This window comes from Anabrus simplex, chromosome X, assembly GCF_040414725.1.
Source record: "Anabrus simplex isolate iqAnaSimp1 chromosome X, ASM4041472v1, whole genome shotgun sequence".
In the NCBI taxonomy this organism is placed as follows: domain Eukaryota; kingdom Metazoa; phylum Arthropoda; class Insecta; order Orthoptera; family Tettigoniidae; genus Anabrus; species Anabrus simplex.
Window position 1 is genome coordinate 184,344,038 of NC_090279.1, and position 26,455 is coordinate 184,370,492.

Consider the following 26,455-nt stretch of genomic DNA (forward strand, 5'->3'; position numbering starts at 1 on the left):
CTGCAAACCAATTGTTGCGGATTTTCAGGGTTAGAGCTAGATTTAGAATTTTCTCTGTCAGCCTGTTGTTATCCATTCTGTGTAGGTGTCCGTAGAATTTTAGTCATCTCTTTCTGATGGTATCTGTGATTTTTTCTGTGAATTGAAAAATTTTGTGTGGTTTCTTTTTCATACAAATTCCATTTTCGAACTTTGGTCCTAGGATTTTTCTGAGAATTTTCCTCTCTTGTTTCTCAATGCGGATCGGGGGGCTCGCCGGACTTGTCCAGAGGGCTTGAGGGAAATAAAATACCTCTCGCGGACCAAAAACAGGCACAGCCAGAAAACATCTTGAGGCAACCTCTGAGGCTCAATACCTTAGTTGTAACTATGAGATTGACAAAGATCAGTCTCCCCATTATCTTCAACTTACTAGCATGATGGCAACGTCAGTTAATGATGATGATTATTATTATTATTTTGTTGCTTTGTTCTTGAGTGAAGTTTTGATAAACACAGGGTCGGTCGTTTGGACCGTGGTGCGCCTTGTAAGAAAGGTGAGATTTTTGAAGCAATGGAGTGTTTTCATTCTGCAATTCCGAGTTATAGGATTGTACATTTTATTTGAAGTTGGCAGACTTCCTTGATTTTATGAACCCTTATTGAGAGATCCTTGATAAAGATGAAATTAGTGGATATGAGGTGGAGGAAGAAGATATTTTGCAGACACCGAGAATGAATTTTCTGATAAAGAAGCTAACGTTGCGAGTGATTTATCAGATACCGATGGAACTTCCGTTTTAGGAAAGGATAATACAACAATCTGGACAAATTTACCACACAAATGATTTATCATCAACATGTTCTAGTATACTACGCACACAGGAGGAGGGGGCATTCCTAAGAGAAAGGAAAAGTCGTAACATTGTTTGAAACAGTTTATACTTCATTTGTTAAATCCTCTTGATGATTTACAAGGCTCTGTTAACCACGCATACGATGTAGCCAGCAATTTTGGCACAAGAACCAAGGGTGGCGAATCAACCAGCATGCGACTAGCATTACAGAATTAAGCGTGCCTCATTCCGGGTTAAGGACTATATTTTCTAGCTTATTAATCATTCCACAACATTTGTGACACATTCTTTCTCTTGATGTTCAAAATGAAATACCGGTATTTTAACTGACATTCTTTTTATTATAAAAGAATGTTTCATAATGTAATATTCAGATATTTTACACGTCGTCCTATTGTAAAATCTAATGCAGCTGAAGATGGCCAAAATAGATGAAACATGTCCTGATCATTAATTTCGTAATGTTTTTGCAATTTTAAATTAGAAATTAATTTTATTTTATTTATTATTCACAAGAAAAATTTTAATTTCTATAAAATATGGTCATATCTTAAAGGAGAAAAACTTCATTTAGCTCTTTACCAGTAGGCCATGAAGATCATGTGCAGTGGAGATGATAACTTCTTAAAATATTGGCCATCGGCTTCTACACATGAATACCAAACCAGAAAAACTACTCCTACCTAACTATAGTCGTGGCCACGAAATTAGGCGTGTCAGAGAAATTATGCTGTTGCCAAGGCAGTAATTGAAGACATCATTTCGGAGCACAAGCAGTTTGTGCTCTCCCAAGCTCCTGATGTTAACTCCTACAATGTTGCAAAACAAATTATACTACAAGCTTCAGAAAAGAGCGCTGATTTCAGCAGTATAACTATTTTCCACATAAACCAATTAATAATAATAATTATTAAGAATAAAAGCTTGAACAAGTACATTTAAATCCGTAATATTATGTATTGAAATAATCAGTACGCGGCCATGTTTTTGTTTCTTCAGCCAATGAAATGGTGTCTCCGTAAAAAATGGGTCTGCGTCACCTATGAGTGTTGCCATTATGTGAGGAACACCGTGGGCCTACGTTACCTGTGATTAGTGCCGCTATATGAGAAACACCATGGTTATATTTTCTGAACAATTAGTACCAATAAGAGGTTGTCACTAGTTGAAACTAGTGCCATGTAATGTAAATACACGCATTGTAAATATAACTATGTACTGCATAGGTGGAAAATTTTATGTTTATAATTTATATGTACATTATGGTAGGCCCGCAGGGCAAATAGTGCAAACTCACATAACTTTTTCGTTGTTCTCTGCGGGTTGTATTGAAATGTATGACAAGATTCGTCTTCAGAGCATCAACATACAATAAAGGAGAGTACAAATGAGCCACCTTATATCAATACAAAATAAATTTTATTTTATTTTATTTATTTATTATTCACAAGAAAAAATTCAATTTCTATAAAATATATTGAGAGAGCTTGGGAGAGCACAACAGATTTTGTATTGATATAAGGTGGATCACTTGTACTCTCCTTTATTGTATGTTAATCTTCTTTCCATCCGGACCAAATATGAAGTTTTTAATATTCAAAGCATCAGGCACGAAAGACCTCCAATTATCACTTAACTCATTCTTGTAAGAAGAAAAGCTCCTTTCTAAGTCACAAGACGTTATTGGTGCAGATTTAAATAATATTAAATCACTGCTGTCGAGTATGCACTCATCCTGAAATGTACTGATACCTTCTCCTCTAAGAACATCATTTACCTTGCACACACAACGAAAACCATCACTTCGATTAAGCACGTTTTAAAGTTTCCATTTTACACTGACGCCAACTATTACACGTGATTGTTGTGCTGAAAGTTCAACTCTTCTCACAATTTCAATACTTGAAGGAATTTCTAAGCTAGCAGCTTCTATAGGAGTAACTGCACTCGATATAATTCCAAAGTTCGACTTAATATATGCCAGACTTTCTGACAAACTGTTGGAAAACAATTCCTGCACGATCTTGATAGAAGAGGCAGAGTATTCCAATTGTATTAACTACAGATGTGATACGGAAAGCAGTTTTGTGAATTCTAGTTCTCATTCAGAAAGTTGACGATTTTGCACAGCTACGGCTGTCGCCAAAACGCCGAATTATGACGTTTCTAAATAGCTCAAAATATGTCCGTCTCCATGGCTAAAGGGTTAGCGTGATGGTCTTTGGTCAAGGGGTCCTGGGTTCAATTCCCGGTAGGGTCGGGAATTTTAACCTTATTGGTTAATTACGCTGGCACGGGGGCTGGGTGTATGTGTCGTCTTCATCATCATTTCATCCTCATCACGACGTGCAGGTCGTCTACGGGAGTCAAATCAAAAGACCTGCATCTGGCAAGCCAAACTTGTCCTCGGACACTCCCGGCTCTAAAAGCCATACACCATTTCATTTCAGCTCAAAATATGACCCTATGACAAAAAAAATAGCCAAAATATACATTTATATGACAAATAAAAATCACTTCATTGTGAAGATAATCACCCGTTTTGCACCAAAATGCAACCAGGCACGAAAATAGAGACAAAGAAAAAATATGACCTTTCCTAAAAATCCGAATCCCTAGTTCTTCGCGCAAAGAGAGCTCATTTGAAACCAAGGTGACTGATTGTCACTATACCAAGTTACTGTTGAAATTATACATTGTTGTCGAATAAATGTGTGAAAAACATTAGGCTAAATGAGAAGCAAAATTTGTGCATAATACGATCTCATGTACACTACACATCAAGAAAGTATCATTTTATAACTAAAATATGATATTTTGGTGTCAGTTTTCATTGATGTAAATCTTTTTGAATAATTTTGAGCAGGTCTTTTGTGAGGAGCGTGTTGCGGTGTTGCGAGAGATGGCAAGGGCAAGCATTGTTTATAGCCGTGCTGTGTTACACTCAACACAATTATAATAACAGCTGGCAGATGCAAGCACATGGCAATTCCTCTATGTAAAAACAAACTATTTTTTTCATGATCGATCTTCCGACCATTTCCATGCAGTGACATTAGGCTAAAGACATACGGTGGAACCTTGATATCTCGAATCACCTCGGGAGCTAAATTTCATTTCGAGTTATCGAAATTTCGAGATATAGAGGATACCATTTTTTGAGCATGTACAGCACATAACTGAATCACATGTGTCTGCAGGATTATACTGAATACATTATTTTTAACAGTATTTAACAATATACAAACAAACTCGATTTTACGGCATCACTTTAATTATAACCCTTATTATAGTAACTTTTTAGAAGACAGGATACAGTACATACAGTAGTGAAACAAGAAACACACCTCAGTTAACACCTTTGGGAAAAACCTGTTAGTCTCTTCTGTTTGTTATTGTTAACCTTTCCTTCCTTCACATTGAAACTTCTCATCAATACCACGCAGTCGAGATTCGTAAATGGAACTTGTCATTCACAACTTCGGGGGGTGATTTCGTATGTGAACGGTAATTAATTCACACCTGAGAATCAGCGACACTTTGCCGATTTTCCAATCATTAGAAGTTTTAATTTTTTTGTTCCCGTCATATTAGCTCCCATCATTACTGTAAACCTTTCTTTACTCATTAACTGCTCCTCACAAATGCCATATTGCACTGTTAATGTTGCAAAAAAATTGGAGTTACAGAGTATTTTTTTGCTTCAAGGGAGGAAATATTTGTTTTGAGAAAGAAATTCATGTAACCAAATTTCGAGTAACAGAGAAATAAATACACGTGAAGAATAGGACTAACTGCCGGGAAATTTAAGTTACTTTGAGATACTGAAAATTTTAGTAATGGAGGTTTCGAGAAATCGAGGTTTGACTGTATGGTTTTTATTGTTTTGCGAGGAGTCTACAGGGCCCCTTGAAGGCCCGGGCCCACCTGCAATGTACACAGGCGGCGATGGCACCTGTGTATAGCTAGCTGAGGATGATCGAGGTAGAGTTGCAACACGTACCATGATTTTTATAACTAAATTTACCAGTTATTTGTAGTATTTTTAGTCTTTTGTATATTGAAAAAATGGACTCACAAATATAAATTCATTTAGAATTAATATTCAAGAATAGTGTAATCTGAAGAAACCTGGATTAGAACACAGTTAAGGAGGAACAATGATGATTGGAGAGAGGAAGATGATAATGATGATGATGATCAGTACAATAAGACCATACAGAGTGAAATTCTGTTCATGTTGTCAAAAAATATATATATTTTTGCATTGTGCTTTACGTTGCACCAACACTGATAGGTCTTATGGCGACGATGGGATAGGAAAGGGCTAGGAGTGGGAAGAAAGCGACTGTACCCTTAACTAAGGTACAGCCTAAGCATTTACCTAATGTGAAAATGGGAAACAACAAAAAAACATCTTCAAGGCTGCCGAAAGTGGGGTTCAAACCCACTATCTTCCAAATGCAATCTGACAGCAAAATATTATTTTTGGAATGAAGTGTCTTATGTCCACTAGAATATTTCTACAGTGTGTACGCAAGATCATTCTGTCAATCTATGAAACGCTTTTCCGCTTTGTCATTACTTCACATTTTATTATATTAACTCCTGTACATGTTTTGAGAGCTCAACTTCTTTCTTCCTCAGCGGTGCAAAACATCAATCAAAAACCTTATTAAGGTCAATTGCAGCAAGCAAAGGAGCAAGGGCATATTTGTTTGGTTCAGACAAGTGTAATTTTGTTTTAATCTTGACAAATTTTGGTATCACTTTACAAAGGAAAAATTAAATCTATCCTCCTAATTCAACACAAAACATCATTTGATGGAGCAATAAAATTCAAAAATCTAGAATTTTAAATTCATCGGCGTTTTTCCATCTCTTATTACATACATTTCACCTGGCACGTTGTCTCCTCTCAAACTTGGTTTCTCAAGCTTTTTCGCTCTCCTCGTAGCCATTAATGGTGGTGATGTTTCTACTAAGACAGACTGTCAGCCTGAATTTTCAACACAGTGATTTCGTCTTGTTTTTAAATTGTTATCAAACTAAAAATGATTAGAATAAGAGGTCCGCAGTTATTGTTTCGTTTCAGTCTGTATCATTTATTTTATTTTCTCCTAGGTTTTTTTTTTGGCTATTTGCTTTACGTCACACCGACACAGATATGTCTTATGGCGACGATGGAATAGGAAAGGCCTAGGAAGTGGAAGGAAGCGGCCGTGACCTTAATTAAGGTAAAGCCTCGGCATTTGCCTGCTGTGAAAATGGGAAACCACGGAAAACCATCTTCAAGGCTGCCGACAGTGGGGCTCAAACCCACTATCTCCCAATTACTGGATACTGGCCGCACTTAAGTGACTGCAGCTATCGAGCTCGGTTCTCCTAGGTTTAGCACAGTGTTTTACATTAACCTTTTTTTCACTAAATTGTCTCAGCGAGTTATTTATTGCTCCATCGAGTGATGTAAATACTGTATACTGTTATTGTTTTTATTTCTGTCATGTCTCTCTTCTTTTTCTTTTGTTCCTTCATTATGTTTTTAGCTTGTATTATGTAGATTACTTTAACCCCCCCTTATTTCACTGAAGATGGCTCAAACAAATTGAAACATGTTTGAATTTTATTGCTCCATCTAATGATGGAATTATGTCTTGTATTGAATTAGGAGGATATATTTAACTTTCCTTTATAAAGTGAAAACCGTCAATACAGAATGATTCTAATATCTTGTAATAAATTTGTTACCAGCTGAAACTGAAGAACTTGATGGTTAAAAATGGCTTGCAAGATCTGATGAGATTAAGAGGAGAAATTCTGATTTATAGGAAAGGTCTTAGAACTTTAGCAGTGTAAATAAGAATTTAAGGAATGGAGAATGTTTCAAGAACAGAGCAGAGAGCATTTCAAATTTTAGTGTACAGTGACTAACTCAATAGGTTTTAATCATTTTATTATTGAAAATTATTCTATTTTTTAAAGTTTTTACTAAATGACATAGTAAGTAAAAGTGAACATTTTTAGACACAAAAGGGATATTTTAACGATTTCAAGATTTATGTATAATTTGTTTTATTAATGACTGTACTGTACAAACATGTCGAGTCCAAGGATTTTTCTTTGATGTTTTGCACCGCTGAGGAAAAGAACAGTTGATCTCTTGAAACATGTACGGGAGGTAATATAATGAAATGTGAAGTATTGACAAGGCGGAAAAGTGTTTCATAGATTGAATGTAAGTCAATACGGACAAGATTGATCCATCAACGTTAAAACAATCAATTAAGATCATTCTGTGTCATCATCTAATGGCTCAGCAAATTTGTTAAAACACATCACACCGGGCGAGATTGCCGTGCGGTCAAGGGCACTCGGCTGTGAGCTTGCATCCGGGAGATAGTGGGTTCGAATCCCACTATTGGCAGCCCCAAAGATGGTTTTCCGTGGTTTCCCACACAAGGTAAATGCTGGAGCTGTACCTTAATTAAAACCACGGCCGCTTCTTTCCAACTCCTAGGCCTTTCCTATCCCATCGTCGCCATAAGACCTATCTGTGTCGGTGCGATGTAAAGAAAAAAAAAAAAAACCACATCCATTAACTTTATGGCAAAATGAATATTACCATTAAATTCAGGATATGTTGAACTGATCGTTCACCAAGAGTTCATTGAAATCTGTTGAGTCCAGCCCAAACAGCTTCCTTATTACAGATAAATTAATTGCAATGTCACAGAACTTACACGGCAAAAAAATCAGTTTTCGATTAAAACACTCAGATGAGGCATATTATTTTTGAAATTTTCTTCAGTTATACCAATCATAGCTCTACAGTGGATGAATTTTACAACACGTAGCTTAGTGAAGCAAGAAATTATTCCGAGGGATCCTGCAGTAATCTTTTCACACCTAGAAAATTTGAGATGCATCAGCTCTGATACACTTTCTAGACTCTTAACACCCTCGTCAGTTACGGTACTACTCCATGTAATGGTAACCGAGTTCAGTCTTTTGAGGCAGTGTAACCGTTTCAATGTTTCATCATTTACAAAACCATCATTTAAGGTTATTTTCTCTAGCAAAGGACAGTTTAACGCAATGATGTCAATGATTTCGTTATCAGCTTCACAATACGATACTTGCAACTCTAAAACTTGCGGGAATGTCTTAAAAAATGCACAGCAGTAACTAGACGTAAAGAAATATGCGCACTTGATATTTAAAGTAGTCACACTTTTGAGGGGTAGAAATGAATCTGGGATTGGCTCCGTACCTCCACATAAGCCCTCCACTGACAAAGTTTTCAATCTGGTGCATACAGATAACTGAGGTAAAACACATCCATCATCACTCAAGGAACAATGAAGTCTTAGAACACGCAACTGATGCCGTTTATATTTTAACAGAATGTCAAGATCGCATCTCTTGATTTCATAGAAGAGTAACTCCAAATGTTCCAGATCGGGAAAATTGGAAGCGATTATGTTTACATCATTGTTATTCGCAAAAGGAGTCTTAATAATCATCGTCTTCAGTTTACGAAGTTCCTTGATAATAACTAGAACACTCACATCGGTGTAAACCTCTGAGGGTACAGTCAACTCCTCGATCCCGGGACAGTTCACGACAAGATGTTTTAATAGTTCTAAATTGACATCCATATATTTATGTAAGTGCAACACTCTTAGTTCAGGACAAAAGTCACCTAGAGCCCTGATTATATCATCCATAATATCATGTTCTGTTAAATCAACCGCCTGGAGTTTAGGGGACAATCTGAGCATTTCTATTATTTCCGTTTTCAATGTGTACTGATTAGGATAATACACTATATAATTCCACAAACATTTGCTGTTCGATAACTGTTCCCATCTTCTACAAACATGCTGGATTGATTTGATGAGGTCATGGTGAGAGCAATACGAGAAGACTGTCAACAGTACATCATCTGGTAACATATCCACCGTGACATTCATGTTGATGTAAGTTCCACCAATACCTGAAACAAAAAGAAGCTAGTATTATTACCACTTTTGATTCTAAAAACGCCCAAGTTTCAAAAGGGAAACTGCTGATATGGTTAAAAATTAAGTGAAAATATTGATGATGATGATGATGATGATGATGATGGTGATGATGATTGTTGTTTAAAGGGGCCTAACATCTAGGTCATCAGCCCCTAATGGTACAAAATGTAATAACAATTTAAAAGTTCAAAATCATCCACTGACCAGAATAAAAAATGTGTTGAAGAATGAATGGATCGATATGAACTGCAAACAATCACAGGATTCGACCCAGAAACTATCATAAACCATAGTATTACCGACCACGAGACTGCTTCTAAAGCACAATCCTGAACAGAGGATGCTTGTCGGTTAAAGGGGTCCAAAATCCAGGTCAGCAGCCCCTCACAGTGGTACTTATCACTAGTAAAAATAAAGGGCGTATGGCCTTTAGTGCTGGAAATGTCCGAGGATAAGTTCAGTTCGCCAGATGCAGATCTTTTGATTTGACCCCCGTAGGCGACCTGCGCATCATGATGAATTGATGATCAAGACGACACATACACCCAGTCCCCGTGCCAGCGAAATTAACCAATTATGGTTAAAATTTACGACCCTGCCAGGAATCAAACACAGGACACCTGTGACCAAGGCCAGCATGCTAACCACTTATCCATGGAGCTGGATACTTATCGCTAGTAAAGTAAAACCATGTTATTTGTCATTTTGTGGTATTAATCAAAAGTAGTGTAGACTCACGGTGTTCCACACATTATGGTACTACATTTTTCTTTTTTTTGCTAGTGGTTTTACGTCACACCGACACAGATAGGTCTTATGGTGACGATGGGATAGGAAAGGCCTAGGAGTTGGAAGGAAGCGGCCGTGCCTTTAATAATTAAGGTACAGCCCGAGCATCTGCCTAGTGTGAAAATGGGAAACCACGGAAAACCATCTTCAGGGCTGCCGACAGTGGGATTTGAACCCACTATCTCCCGGATGGAAGCTCACAGCCGCACACCTCTAACTGCACGGCCAACTCGCCCGGTGGTACTACACACAAGTATTGTACGTCGCACAGGTAATGCAAACTTATGGTGTTTCTCACATAACGGTGCCACTCATAGGCAACACAAACACATGATGTTCGTCACCTAGGTGTACTAATCACAGGCAACGCAGACCCACGGTGTCGCTCATATAGTGGTACTAATTACAGGCAACACCCAGACTCGTGATGTTTCTCCCAATGGTACTAATCACGGGTACTGGAAACCTACAGTGAACCACTCTCTGCTGCTACTAATCACAAACTAATTGTGTATGTAACATAGCGGTACTACTCGCAAGTAAAGGCGACCAATGGTGTTCACCGTGTGAATGGTACTAGTTACAAGTAGTTTCATGGTTCTAATACAATCATCCCTTGGTTTCCCCTTTTAGTCACCTCTTACGACAGGCAGGGGATACCGTGGGTCGTCTGCGTCCCCCACCCACAGGGGGTAGTGAAGATATCTGCTGAGTGATGTTTGAACGGTGAGGACAGTTCCCTTACATTCAACAAGGATACCTTTCCAACATGTTCCCAGCGATCTGATCCATTTTCAGTACAGGGCGTAACAATAAGGTACGAAGAAAATATGTCATATGGACATGGGTTTGGAAATGCTTTATTTCCATGTTAGATCTCATTTTCTACAACTCTACATAGTATAAGGGGCAATCAAATGAAAACAGAGCACCCGCCATAACACACACGAAAGGTGGCAACAATGTTATGTATCGATACTGCCATCGCTGTAGTAGGATAACTGCATAGTGACAACTCACAAGTGCACGCAGTTGTTGCGTTATGTCTTTTTTTGTGCGCGGACTGGTCTAGTGTGTTTGTCCAGCTGTAGAAATGGAGGCAAGCAAGTAAGAACAGAGAGGTGTGGTTCGTTTTCTAGTGGCCGAGGGTGCTAGAATAGTACACGAAACTCATGGTTGCATGTCTGCTGTGTATGGCGAACACTGCACGTCCAGGTCGACTGTGCTCGAGTGGCATAGAAGATTCCGAGAAGGGCGTAAATCACTGACCCCATACTCGCAATCTGGCAAAGGATACGCTTAAGTTATTTGGTTGGGAAACACTTCAACATCCTCCTTACATCCCGGATCTTCCACCTTGTGATTTTCACATTTTTGGCGACCTGAAGAAAGAGTTTCATGGACGAAGAAGTGCAAGAGTGGGGGTGCAGTTGTGGATCCCTCAGTGTCCTACCTCTTTCTACAAAACTGGAATTGATCATCTCGTCTCTCAGTGGGATAAAACCGCATGAAACTTTTTCTTACAACAAAATGTTCAAAATGTCCTCCGTTAGCACTGATATGGGCAACAAAAAGTCTCCGTATCTTGTATTGGGATTCAACAGGACAGCGGGCTGATATGTGGCGAGTGGACTTTTTTTTTTTTTTTCTTTTTTAATGGGAAGATAGAGGCATATCAAGAACGTCATGATGCAAATGAATTGCAGTCCTAGGAAGAGATGAAGATGCTGGCAATGGAGAGAGAAAGAAGTGGTTGCAGCAACAGTAATAATAATTTTGTGTGTCTATTTCTAGCCGAGTGCAGCCCTTGTAAGGCAGACCCTCCGATGAGGGTGGGTGGCATCTGCCATGTGTAGGTAACTGCGTGTTATTGTGGTGGAGGATAGTATTGTGTGTGGTGTGCGAGTTGCAGGGATGTTGGGGACAGCACAAACACCCATCCCCCGGGTCAATGGAATTAACCAATGAAGGTTAAAATCCCCGACCCGGCCAGGAATCAAACCCGGGACCCTCTGAACCAAAGGCCAGTATGCTGACCATTCAGCCAACGAGTCGGACACAGGTTGGAAGTGAACTCTACTGACAAACATTCGGCGATGCTGACTGAATATTTTGATACAAGAAGCCTGAAGTCCCTGTTGACACATTACTGGGTAATTTTATTTCTTCACACTTATCTAACATGTGTTTAACTGAAATATCTTATGCTTTTTAAAAAAAAAAAAAAACAAACAACCTTTACATACGTTTATTCATCACAGCAGTGTTCTCCCTAGGATCATTTTAATGGGCGCACCGCCACTATTTAATAGTGTATCATATACTATGCCTTTGCTTGCCAGTCAATTCAAACATGTAGGACCATTTTGCAAAGGAGAAAAAAAAAAAAAAAAAAAAAAAAAAAAGGAAAGGTGAACTGCAAGATCTTATTACCAATGAAAGTGTTTCAGTAAGACTACATGGAGGGCAATGTTTTAGAATACAGTACAGTTTTCACTGTAGGCCCTAGATGCTTTCCAGACACTCGTTTGAGAATACATCAATTTAGTTACCTTGGTAATGTGACTACCAGCAGACTTCCATACTGAAACTACAGAAAAACGCTGTTTTGGAATCACTCTGTTCTATGTTTTATGACCTATGCCTATTAATCTAACTACAAAATCAAGTGGGATTTCAAATTATGCGGACACTGTATTAATAAAATTCAACATATTCGAAAAGAAAGGAAATATGTACCAAGGCTTCGATACAATCGCAGGATAAAAATCATTCCCGAACTGAAAAAAAAAAAAAACCCTGTTGAATAGTTACATTCATCAATACTGTGATCTTTATTTTGTCATGAGTCACACCCATCACACTCGTGTTGTACTCCACTCATGTGCAGTATTCCACACACAAGCCACTATGCAATTCAGCCCTCCTTGTACAAGGGGTAGGATCGTATTTTACAATCGAATATTATTTCCTTATACCAATTCACCCTTACAAGCTCATGAATATAAATAACAATATATCATTTAAACCCTCCCTGAATAGTTCTGACGTTTACGTTCACTAATTGCTGTTTAGTTAGCTATTGCATTCTATCTGTTTAACTGTTGATGAAATCGTATTAATACTTAACACTTCCATTACATGCTTCTTCAACAAAACCCAAGGTATTGAATGCGTTCATTTAGTAGTATTATGCGGTTAATTTCGTGTTCAACCTACAAAAAGCCTAAACTCGTCGCACAGAACTATAAAAGAAGTAAACGAGTATTAATCGGAGAAAAATCCTTCACAGGAATAAACTTACTAAAATTAAATGTTTACATATTCATTAAAAGTTATTTAAGTCCAACAAGTGTGAAGATTATTTCTATAGCTTAATAATTGGCGAAGAAACAGTTCCCGACTGTATAAACATAGCCTGACGTTTCCCAGGTTGACGTTAACTGAATCTAAGAGTACTGAATAATCAATAAAACAGAGTAGTTTGTTACCAGCAAGTTTGGTCCACAACAGACCTTTCCACCAAGCACAATAATTATATTCTCTTTGCTATAATTCGATCGTTCTATGAACAGTGTCTGAACAGTCAGACGAGTCCCAAACTATACAGAAAACGATCGAAGTCTTCTTAATTAAGAAATAAGCATCAACCCTCTTACCGAGAGAGTTGTCCATGTGGTTAGGGACGAGCAGCTATCAGCTTGCATTCGGGGAATAGTGGGTTGGAACCACATTGTCGCCAGCCCTCAATGTGGTTTTCAGTGGTTTCCTATGTTCACACCAGGCAAATGCTGAGGATATACCGCCGGCTACATCGCCTACCGTGGAAGAAAATATGATAGGTCAATGGGAAATCCCACTGGGGAAATGCTTTCCATATCTTCTGGTACAGCCCCTGTGGGATGGATAGAAGTGTTATCTCGGGGAGGTCTACTCGTTCTATCGGAAGAATGGCTAAACCAAGTAAAGGAATTCGAGTTAATTTTCACGGACACTCACGGACGTGCGGAACTGTCACGCATACCTAATATTATACGCAAAGTGTGTCAAATAATTAGCCGTAAATTCCCAATTGTACCACCTGAAATAGTAAAAATGTATGTTAGGACGAGAACATTTGTACGCATACGACAAATGAACATTCGGGCAAGGACTGAAAGATCCACAGCAGCTCATTGGCGAAAGGCACGGCAGTGGATTTTATCTTCAAAAGCAACCACTTCATGACATCTGATCTCACAGGTAGGACTGTGTTCTAATTGTTTTTCCTGTTCTTTCTTATTCTTTAATTTTAAAATGTAGGAATATATGCAAGGTTTCGAATATGAACTTACTTCTGCTGCTGTTATAATATGTGTTAAGCTTTAAACTCGATACCTGCGGAATTGAGTCATATATCGTGTGTTAACATGCGGTAGTTCCATTACGGAAGTTCTGCTGTAAACATTTAATATTACAAACATTTCGTATCTCTAAATATTTATGTTGACAAATTTGAGAGCACGTAGCCTTCCTTAAACTAAATAGAGGAACTTGGATGTGTTAATAAATTTCGAGCGTTGGTCAGTGTGCCGTCACGTTACGTTTATGTCTTATTCGTAACAGAAATAATGAAACTTACTATGCTGTACTCTCTTTCAATCTTATAACAGCAGTAAACTTTATGTCTGGTCTGCATTTAGTTCTGAGAAACTGTAATGTTTGCTGGTGTTATGAGATTCCTACTGAACTGCGCTCTATGGGCTTGGCTGCTTTGCTCCTTCTGTGACGTCATTCCGTTAACCAATAGCAGCTCGTCTCGCGTTGGGCCCAACCTTTAGTAGTGTTTAAGAACCTTGGATATACCGTAATTAAGGCCACGGCCGCTTCCTTCCCACTCCTAGCCCTTTCCTATCCCATCGCCACTATAAGTCCTATCTAGGCCCTATGTTGATGCGACGTAAATCAACTTGTAAAGAAAAGCATCACCCCTCAAGGTCAAAAGGATGAACATCCAGCAGCCAACAACCGCAATGTCAAGAAGAATTAACATTCACGTCATTCACTGTCCAGGAATCTCAACCAACGTTAATGCACACCAAGTCCGGAAAAATCGTCGCTGTAAAACAACGGTGATGTAACATAGATCCTGACACTGCATACGTAAGTTTTATAATACGCTTCCTTCCGTATGTATCATGTCTTTGGTATACCGTATGTTCTTACTTTCGTACTCATCTATCTTCTATCTATATATAAAATGTGTGTAAATGGCACATCTTCTCCTAAACCACTGGAGTAATTTCAATCAAATTTTGAACACTTATTATTTGCTATCTGGAGACGAGCACTGTGGGGGTAAGCCATCTCTCCCCGTAGGAGTGGGGAGTAATGTATAAAAATAATCGAAAATCGTGCCGAATCCATAGTTTTCGAGGTCGCTGAGGTGAATAGTGACATTCTGAATATTTTTAAAGTCCAAGTTCAGTTCCGTTTGTGACGGGTAGGTGAGGGGGGGAATGAGTTATAAAAAGAATCGAAAATAGTGTCGAATCCATAGTTTTCTGGGTCGCTGGGATGGATAGTGACACTCCGGAATTTTTTAACGTCCAAGTTCATCTCTCTTTTGGTAGTGGGCGGGGGGGGGGGTTGAGATGCAAAAATAATCGAAAATAGTGTCGAATCCATAGCTTTCTGGGCCGCTGATATGAATAGTAACACTCCGAATTTCCTAAAGTCAAAGTTCAGCCCCCATTGCGGTGGGGGAGTGAGATATAAAAATAATCGAAAATAGTTTCGAATTCATAGTTTTCGGGGTCGCTGAGATGAATAGTAAAACTCCGGATATTTAAAGTCAAAGTGCAGACCTCTTTGCGGTGGGGGCGAGTGGGGAGTGAGATATAAAAATAAACGAAAATTGTGTCGAATCCGTAGTGTTTGGGGTCGCTGAGATGAATAGTGACAATCCGGAATTTTCTAATGTCCAAGTTCAGCCAACTTTTGGAAAGGGGGCGAGGGGGAGTGAGATAAAAATATCGAAAATAGAGTCAAATCCATAGTTTTCGAGCTGAGGCGAATAGTAACACTCCGGATTTTTAAAAGTCCAAGTTCTGCCCCTGATGGGGTGGGAGGCGAGGGGTGAGTGAGATATAAAAATAATCAAAAATAGTGTCGAATCCATAGTTTTCTGGGTCACTGGGATGGATAGTGGCACTTTGGAATTTTTAAAGTCCAAGTTCATCTCCCTTTTGGATGGGGGGGCGAGGGGGGATTGAGATGCAAAATTAATCGAAAATAGTGTGGAATCCATAGTTTTCTGGGACGCTGAGATGCATGGTAACACTCCGAATTTCTTAAAGTCAAAGTTCAGCCCCCTTTGCGGTGGGGGCGTGGGGAGGAGTGAGATATAAAAGTTCAGGCCCCTTTGGCATAGGAGGAGAGAAATGGTGAAAAAATAAAATGACCCAAATGATGGAGATTACGGATGTGTGTGTGTGTAATTTTCTGCATATCTGTCAAGTAAATTTGGAGCAAATATTATTTTCTATCTGTGAAAAATATTGTTATGGCAAGGGAAGAAGTGAAATATAAATAGAGCTAAAAACGACCGATATTAGTGTCGAATCCATAGTTTTGGGACTACTGGACCGATTTAAACCAAACTTGGTACATATATGATTTATTATCAGAAAACTAACCGCGTGGGGGTAAGACACCGCTGGCACACTTATTCTTTAGGAGTGAGGGATGAGAAAAAAGAGTAATCGAAAATAGTGTCGAATCCATAGTTTTCGGGTTCTCTGAGATGATAGTATCGTGGGTGAAAAAGAATATTTCCAAAATGACAGAGATAATGAGCGTATGTGTGTACGTTACAGCATAGCTCTCTGTCAATATTGATACAAGTATGACTTACCATCTGGAAAAAAATACTCTGCGGGTAAGAGACCCCCAGCCCTCCAGGGTACGGGTGAAATATTAAAAAAATCGAAAATGACTGATATTTTATTCGAATACATAGTTTTCGACGTCGCTGAGATGAATCTTGACATTCTGTATGCAGTTTAAGACAAAGTTTAGTCCTAATCGCAAGGGGGGGGGGGGGTGAGAACGAATGAAGAAAAGAAAATTAATGTAAATAAATAAATTAATACTAGATTAAAGCCACTATGTTTATTTAATGAAACCGAGCTTTCAGCCGAATTGCATTGGCCTTCATCAGGGCAGGTTAAATTATGCTTCCGAGAGTGAGCAAAGAAATTCGAAGAAACGTGGAAGTCATGGCTATACTATCCACGGCCAACCCCACTAATAGCAAATACAGTAGGGACAATACGCGACACTTACGGATTTAGCCTTATTAAAATGGGAGACAATTCGACAGTGGCGCTCCTAGTGACTTGACCTGAAAAATCGCGCTAACTTCTAATATCGGATATACGAAAATGGATAAATAAATTACGTCTAGAAAGAAAGTATTATTGAGATATTAACTTCGAAGATGCTAAAGCAATTCTGGATAAATGAATGAAGAATTATTTAAAAGGTTATTATTTAAAGACTGAAATTAGACATATAAACAAGATGTGAAATGGACTGCTGTGAAATGGCTTGATCTTTCATTTATGCATTACTTTTTTGCTTTATCATTCCTGCCTGAACTCATCCCTCACTCCTGGAGGGTGATTGGGGATTTAAATGAGACTATGGAGTAGGTATGTGGGAAACTGGGAGTGAAATTTCTAGATCCTAATGGGTGGGTAGGAGAAAGGGATCTGCGCTCGGATGGCCTTCATTTAAACCGCAGTGGTACGTATAAGTTAGGAAATTTGTTTGGAAGGGTAATAGGGAGGTATTCAGGGAAACGGGATGGCCTAGGGAGCGGTGATAAGGGAACAGGGAACTGGAAATCAAGTAGGGATGACATAAAATTGTTAGTGTTGAACTGTAGAAGTATTGTAAAGAAACGAATAGAATTAAGTAATTTAATAGATATATATTTACCAGATATTGTAATAGGAGTTGAATCATGGCTGAGAAATGATATAATGGATGCAGAAATTTTCTCACGGCACTGGAGTGTGTATCGTAGAGATAGGATAGGAAAGGTGGGAGGGGGAGTTTTCATTCTGGTGAAAGAAGAATTTGTAAGCTACGAAAAAGTTAAAGATGAGACACATGAAATTCTAGGTGTAAGGCTCATTTTTAAAGATAATAGGCAACTTGATATATTTGGAGTGTACAGATCGGGAAAGGGTAGCACTGATGCGGATTCGGAATTATTTGATAGGATAGTCAGCTATGTGGGAAACGACATGGAAAGAAATGTGATTGTAGCGGGAGATCTGAATTTGCCAGATGTCAATTGGGAAGGAAATGCGAACGACAGGAAGCATGACCAACAAATGGCAAATAAGTTAATATGGGAAGGACAGCTGATTCAGAAAGTGATGGAACCAACCAGAGGGAAAAATATTTTGGATGTGGTGCTGATAAAACCAGATGAGCTCTATAGGGAAACTGAAGTAATAGATGGTATTAGTGATCATGAAGCTGTTTTTGTGGTAGTTAAAAATAAATGTGATAGAAAGGAAGGTCTTAAAAGTAGGACTGTTAAGCAGTACCATATGGCTGATAAAGCAGGTATGAGGCAGTTTCTAAAAAGTAACTATGATCGGTGGAAAACGGTAAATAAAAATGTAAACAGACTCTGGGATGGGTTTAAAGAAATTGTTGAGGAATGCGAAAACAGGTTTGTACCTTTAAGGGTGGTAAGGAATGGTAAAGACTCACCTTATTATAATAGAGAAATAAAGAGACTAAGAAGGAGGTGCAGACTGGAAAGAAATAGAGTTAGAAATGGCTGTGGAAGTAAGGAGAAATTGAAGGAACTTACTAGAAAATTGAATCTAGCAAAGAAGGCGGCTAAGGATAACATGATGGCAAGCATAATTGGCAGTCATACAAATTTTAGTGAAAAATGGAAGGGTATGTATAGGTATTTTAAGGCAGAAACAGGTTCCAAGAAGGACATTCCAGGAATAATTAATGAACAAGGAGAGTGTGTATGTGAGGATCTTCAAAAGGCAGAAGTAATCAGTCAGCAGTATGTAAAGATTGTTGGTTACAAGGATAATGTCGAGATAGAGGAAGAGACTAAGGCCAAAGAAGTAATAAAATTTACATATGATAACAATGACATTTACAATAAGATACAAAAGTTGAAAACTAGAAAAGCGGCTGGAATTGATCAGATTTCTGGGGATATACTAAAGACAATGGGTTGGGATATAGTACCATATCTGAAGTACTTATATGATTATTGTTTGGCCGAAGGAGCTATACCAGATGAATGGAGAGTTGCTATAGTAGCCCCTGTGTATAAAGGAAAGGGTGATAGACATAAAGCTGAAAATTACAGGCCAGTAAGTTTGACATGCATTGTATGTAAGCTTTGGGAAGGCATTCTTTCTGATTATATTAGACATGTTTGTGAAATTAATAACTGGTTCGATAGAAGGCAATTCGGTTTTAGGAAAGGTTATTCCACTGAAGCTCAACTTGTAGGATTCCAGCAAGATATAGCAGATATCTTGGATTCTGGAGGTCAAATGGACTGTATCGCGATTGACATGTCTAAAGCATTTGATAGGGTGGATCATGGGAGACTACTGGCAAAAATGAGTGCAATTGGACTAGACAAAAGAGTGACTGAATGGGTTGCTATATTTCTAGAAAATAGATCTCAGAGAGTTAGAGTAGGTGAAGCTTTGTCTGACCCTGTAATAGTTGAGAGGGGAGTTCCTCAGGGCAGTGTTATCGGACCTTTATGTTTTCTTATATATATAAATGATATGAGTAAAGGAGTGGAATCGGAGGTAAGGCTTTTTGCGGATGATGTTATTCTCTATAGAGTGATAAATAAGTTACAAGATTGTGAGCAACTGCAACGTGACCTCGAAAATATTGTGAGATGGACAGCAGGCAATGGTATGTTGATAAACGGGGCTAAAAGTCAGGTTGTGAGTTTCACAAATAGGAAAAGTCCTCTCAGTTTTAATTACTGCGTTGATGGGGTGAAAGTTCCTTTTGGGGATCATTGTAAGTATCTAGGTGTTAATATAAGGAAAGATCTTTACTGGGGTAATCACATAAATGGGATTGTAAATAAAGGGTACCGATCTCTGCACATGGTTATGAGGGTGTTTAGGGGTTGTAGTAAGGATGTAAAGGAGAGTGCATATAAGTCTCTGGTAAGACCCCAACTAGAGTATGGTTCCAGTGTATGGGACCCTCACCAGGATTACCTGATTGGAAAAAATCCAAAGAAAAGCAGCTCGATTTGTTCTGGGTGATTTCCGACAAAAGAGTAGCGTTACAAAAATGTTGCAATGTTTGGGTTGGGAAGAATTGAGAGAAAGAAGAAGAGCTGCTCGACTAAGTGGTATGTTCCGAGCTGTCAGCGGAGAGATGGCGTGGAATGACATTAGTAGACGAATAGGTTTGAATGGCGTCTATAAAAGTAGGAAAGATCACAATATGAAGATAAAGTTGGAATACAAGAGGACAAACTGGGGCAAATATTCATTTATAGGACGGGGAGTTAGGGATTGGAATAACTTACCAAGGGAGATGTTCAATAAATTTCCAATTTCTTTGAAATCATTTCGGAAAAGGCTAGGAAAGCAACAGATAGGGAATCTGCCACCTGGGCGACTGCCCTAAATGCAGATCAGTATTGATTGATTTACGGTTAGATTTGTCTTTTTTTCTCATTTAAAAGCATAGTATCATCACATTAAGGCACTTGTCAATAAAAATATCGGCACATTCCTTACACACATGATGCAATGAATTAACATTTAAAAGCTGGACAATTTTCCTCTTAACATGAAGCCTGCTAACAGTAAGAAAATCTACAAAATCCCGGCTTTAAACTGAGAAGAGGGATAAAAGAAAGAAAAGTATGAAAACGTTGTCGATAGTGATGCTATGAGGAATAATTACGCACAATTAGAGCAGAAATGTAACATACTCTTGGCTGTATAGTCGAGGAATTTTAAAGTCGCTGGCCTGGAAATGATCTGAACAGATCTTATAATTCTTATGTAAGCGTAACGTCCCTTCTTTCTTGTACACCTTATCCAAATCACTTCTGTGACATTTCAAAACCCACAGATCACATCTACAACAACACATCGGTATTGAAGGTTAACTGCTGCACTATACATTAACATATGCGTATTATATTTTAAGCCAGTTAAAATATGGGTCGAGCAGATCAGAAGATTATGAAGTACTATAAAAATCTCTTTGTCACTGGAAGAACATACACTGACTGACAGAGCAAATGCAGCACCAAGAAGGAGTGGTTCGAAAGGGATGAAAGTTGGGGAAAAAACAGAGACGGCACGGACGAATAATTGATGTTTATTTCAAACCGATATGCAGGTTACACAATGCGTACGGCATCGACTCAGTAGGATGTAGGACCACCGCGAGCGGCGATGCACGCAGAAACACGTCGAGGTACAGAGTCAATAAGAGTGCGGATGGTGTCCTGAGGGATGGTTCTCCATTCTCTGTCAACCATTTGCCACAGTTGGTCGTCCGTACGAGGCTGGGGCAGAGTTTGCAAACGGCGTCCAATGAGATCCCACACGTGTTCGATTGGTGAGAGATTCGGAGAGTACGCTGGCCACGGAAGCATCTGTACACCTCGTAGAGCCTGTTGGGAGATGCAAGCAGTGTGTGGGCGGGCATTATCCTGCTGAAACAGAGCATTGGGCAGCCCCTGAAGGTACGGGAGTGCCACCGGCCGCAGCACATGCTGCACGTAGCGGTGGGCATTTAACGTGCCTTGAATACGCACTAGAGGTGACGTGGAATCATACGCAATAGCGCCCCAAACCACGATGCCGCGTTGTCTAGCGGTAGGGCGCTCCACAGTTACTGCCGGATTTGACCTTTCTCCACGCCGACGCCACACTCGTCTGCGGTGACTATCACTGACAGAACAGAAGCGTGACTCATCGGAGAACACGACGTTCCGCCATTCCCTCATCCAAGTCGCTCTAGCCCGGCACCATGCCAGGCGTGCACGTCTATGCTGTGGAGTCAATGGTAGTCTTCTGAGCGGACGCCAGGAGTGCAGGCCTCCTTCAACCAATCGAGGGGAAATTGTTCTGGTCGATATTGGCATAGCCAGGGTGTCTTGCACATGCTGAAGAATGGCGGTTGACGTGGCGTGCGGGGCTGCCACCGCTTGGCGGCGGATGCGCCGATCCTCGCGTGCTGACGTCACTCGGGCTGCGCCTGGACCCCTCGCACGTGCCACATGTCCCTGCGCCAACCATCTTCGCCACAGGCGCTGCACCGTGGACACATCCCTATGGGTATCGGCTGCGATTTGACGAAGCGACCAACCTGCCCTTCTCAGCCCGATCACCATACCCCTCGTAAAGTCGTCTGTCTGCTGGAAATGCCTCCGTTGACGGCGGCCTGGCATTCTTAGCTATACACGTGTCCTGTGGCACACGACAACACGTTCTACAATGACTGTCGGCTGAGAAATCACGGTACGGAGTGGGCCATTCGCCAACGCCGTGTCCCATTTATCGTTCGCTACGTGCGCAGCACAGCGGCGCATTTCACATCATGAGCATACCTTAGTGACGTCTGTCTACCCTGCAATTGGCATAAAGTTCTGACCACTCCTTCTTGGTGTTGCATTTGCTCTGTCAGTCAGTGTATATGATTCATCTCTCACCATGGGATAGGACTGTACCACACCACCCGTCTTTATCTTATACCCCCCCTTCCATCCCAATCTTCCCCTCTCACTTCTTCCTTGCCTCTGTTCATCTCTCTTATAATACTTATACGTTGACTTTTACACTGCTTGGTTATGATCAACCACTACACCCTATCGTTAATATTTAAACACTATGTACAAACGTACTTGTTGACAATTATCCATATCATTATTCCTCACATTTCTTTTATCTTTCTTACGTCTCTTATGCTAAACTAGAAACTACTCCCTATTTTTTCCCCTATAGTTGAACTTACATATTAAACCACCGAATTGCCAACAATCAAATTTGCCTTTTCCTTATTCCTCACCTTTCTTACCACTTATTTACATTTCTAAACAGTCCAACATTTCTAAACAGTCCAACAGTTCCTCTTCCTCACAGCCACTCATTACTTATTATAATCTTAAATTTAAACACTATTTACAAACGTACTTGTTGACAATTCTCTAGTTCCTTCTTCCTCACATTTCTTTCATCTTTCTTACGTCTCTTAGACTAAAACTAGAAACTACTCTCTAATTACATTTTTTTTCTACAGTTGAACTTACATATTAAACCACCGAATTGTCAACAAATCAAACCTGTCTTTTCCTTATTCCTCCCATTTCTTACCACTTATTTATGTTTCTAAACAGTCCAACAGTTCCTCCTCCTCACAGCCACTCATTACTTATTAGAATCTTAAACTAATGTTTAGAGTTTCTTCTATTGTGTTAACGTTCTGTCATATAATGCAATCCTCTCCCAATATATCCAAATATCATACAATCTTATCTGTTTATATTCAAAACTCCTCTTATTGTAATAAAATTATATATAGCCTAGCAGTTTCATCTACCTATTTCCTCCCCTTCCTCTGCAATCCTCTTCTACCTCTTGTTCTCTTAATTTCATTATAAATCTAATTCTAACCATATTTAAATATTTGGAAATATTTGTTCCTCTTCCCCATTCTCCGGCTAGCCATACCGTCATCCTTTCCTTTTTTTTCTACTTTTTCTATCTCTTTCTTACTCAACACTTTCTTTTTCAACTCCCTACATTCAATAAATATATGTAGGTCCGACCATCTTTCTCCACATAGAATACATCTACCCGCATTTTCTTTACCTATCCACCCTCTATTTCTTGGAATTCCCAAAACACACCAGTATAAACCTCTTTTACCCTTCCTGTCCTCGCCTTCGGTTTTCGGGTTCATAGTTTCTACCAATTTGTTTAATACTGATAGTGAGGCTCTTTCTCTACATTCCATTATTAAACTCTGTCTTTCTATATCGGCCACTCTCCTTATAACCCATCTCCATATCCATTCTTTCCTCTCTCCCCATCTCTCATACCCTATATCTCCTAACCCTAGTTTTCGTAATTTATTTTTGCACTTATTCACCCAATACGTCTCGCTCTCCATATTTTTCTGGAATCTATACGTCTCTTGTACTAAATCCCCTCCCTTCCCTTCTTCCAATCTTATCCAATATTTCATCACCCTCTTAGCTATAGTAATGTCTATCGAGTCTTTACATACTACTCTAGCCCCCACATTTGCAGTACAGTTTAGGACCCCCATAATAATCTTACTAAATTTAGCCACCACCTGGTTTAGTTCTTTCTTCCAATCCCCATATTTCTACCCCATATAACATTTTTCCTTTAACCATTGATTGGAACACCATTCTCTGGATTTTCTACTTTATATCCGGGAATTTATTTTCTAATATCCCCACTACTGCAAGTGCTCCCCTCCCTTTATATTTGGCTCTTCTGCTCTGATTTTCCCACGCACCGTTACTACTAATTATTACTCCTAAATACTCCATTTTTTCTGGTCTGATTTCTTGCTGCTCGACTATCCAGAATTTCTTTTCTTTTTTGGCTTTCCTCTTCCTACATATCATTATCTGCGTCTTCCGTACATTTATTTTGAGCGCCCATCTTCTCGTATATTCCACTACCTCTTTTAGCCCTTCTTGCAATCCATTTGCTGTTAGTGCCATGATCAATAAATCGTCTGCAAATAGCAGTCCCGGTATCTCACGATTCCCAATCCAAGGGCATTGCCATCTTTCACCTCCATGTCCATCTAATATATTATTTATAAACAATAAAAATAATATCAGTGACAGCTTACAACCCTGTCTCACATCCCTCTTCGATTCCATACACTTACTCAACCCACCCCCTTGTAATTTAATCATCACCAATACTTTCTCATATATTCCTTCTATCGCCAACCTCATTTTCTTCGATAACCCAACATCTCTTAATCTAGTAAATAACGCCTCTCTATTTACTACATCGAAGGCCTTCTCTAAATCTATTGCTGCTACATATAATCTCTTCCCTGCTATTTTCATATACTTCGTAATTAAAGTATCCAAAATCCATACATTATCCACAGTATTTTTCTCATTTCTAAACCCATTTTTATACTCCGAAATCCTTTCATACTTCTCTGCCCAATTTTTAATCCTATTAGCTAGAATTCCTGTATAAACCTTCGACAGCGAATCCAGGAGTGTCATTTCTCTATAGTTGTTTGGATCACTTCTACTTCCTTTATTTTTGTATATAGGACATAGTACTCCTTTTCTTCGCTCGCTAGAAAATTTATTCGTTTCCCATATCTTGTTAAAAATTTCACCATCACTTTCAGCATTGCTTCATTTGCTCCTACTTCCTTCCATATCATATTAGTAATACCATTTGCCCCACCCGCTGTTTTAGTTTTTGCTTTACTTAACATCCTAACTATTTCCTGACTTGTTATCTCCTCATCTAGTAACTGTACTCCTATTTGTACTTCTTTTACAATATACGTCTGTTCCCTACCTCCCTGCCATTCCCCCCTGCCCCCCAAAAGCTCTGCAAAATATCATATCCACTCATTTTCTGCTATCATTGTTCCTTCCCCTGTCGATCTAGTTCTCTTTATCTTATTTATAGTATTCCAAATCCTATCAAATCTTTTCTCTTTACAATATCTGTTCACTCTTTCAGCTTCCGCCTCTTTCCAGCATTTTTTTCATCTAGTAACTTCTTGTAATCTCTTCTTAATTTATAATATTCCTCTCTTTTCCCTTGTTCCCCTCATTTCTTAAAGTCCGCTAGAGCTGCCATTACAATCTTTCGGTTCCCCTTACACTCTTCATCAAACCACCCCGTGCCTATGTTTCTGTCTTTCTCTTCTCTTCTCCTCACTTTCTTACCCACATTCCATACTGGGCGTTCTATTAGTTTTAAGAATTCATCTACATCCCCTCCTTCCAGCATCCTTTCACTTTCAACCCTTATACTTTCTTCCCTCTCTTTTAACTCTGTTCTCAATTTCTCAATCGTAGTATCATTCCAAATGTACTTCCATCCCTCCTTATACCTGTCTCTTTTTCCTACCCCTCTCTTCACTCCGTCATTATCCCCTCTTAATTTTATCTTGATGGGCATATGTTCTGTTATCACACATTCTGTCACCTCAAAACTTATTTTCTTTAGAGCTATTTCCGTGCTTACTCCTATATCTACTACACTCCCACCCTTTGATGTGATAAATATCAGTTCCCCCTTACTATCTCCCTTCATCCATCCATTTAAAATATATAATTTTTCTATAGCACATAACTCTAACAGCATTACACCATAACTATTCATATCTTTGTCTTTACTATTTCTTCTTTACTCTCTCACTTCATTATCCTCTCTCCCATAATCTGGTACCCTATTACTCACTCTTGCATTCCAGTCCCCTAACAATATCATTCCATCTTCCTCATACAATCCTTTAATTTTGTTTATTTCTTCAATCAGTTCTTTAAAAAATGTTTTATTCGCATAAGTTGAGACTTTAGGATGGTTGTATAATACAGCCAGACAGAAGGCCTCCTTCGCATCATTTCCCATTTTAATTCTCAACCACACCACCCCTTCTACCTCATTTTGTATTCTCTCTACTCTCTCTACTATCTCATTTTTTATTAAAACTGTTATCCCACCCGGGTTACTTCCCATTTTC

The 26,455-nt window shown here is 39.1% G+C and overlaps 1 protein-coding gene across 3 annotated transcripts; it reads right to left on the reverse strand.

The window, feature by feature from the left end:
- Positions 1–3,175: 3,175 nt before the first annotated feature.
- On the reverse strand, positions 3,176–13,079 carry LOC136886463 (F-box/LRR-repeat protein 7). Of its 3 annotated transcripts, none has more exons than XR_010861803.2 (3): positions 12,202–13,073; positions 7,459–8,832; positions 3,176–3,300 (listed from the first exon to the last, which is right to left on the reverse strand). XR_010861803.2 is itself a non-coding variant. In XM_067159253.2 (3 exons), the coding sequence occupies exon 2, from the start codon at positions 8,807–8,809 to the stop codon at positions 7,589–7,591; it is 1,221 nt and encodes a 406-aa protein (XP_067015354.1). In that variant the 5' UTR covers positions 8,810–8,832; positions 12,202–13,073; the 3' UTR covers positions 3,176–3,300; positions 7,577–7,588. The 3 variants fall into 3 exon arrangements, 2 of the variants coding, with proteins under 2 accessions (XP_067015354.1, XP_067015353.1); XM_067159253.2 differs by having other exon boundaries at positions 7,577–8,832; XM_067159252.2 differs by lacking the exon at positions 3,176–3,300 and having other exon boundaries at positions 4,174–8,832; positions 12,954–13,079.
- Between the last annotated feature and the right edge of the window lie 13,376 nt (positions 13,080–26,455).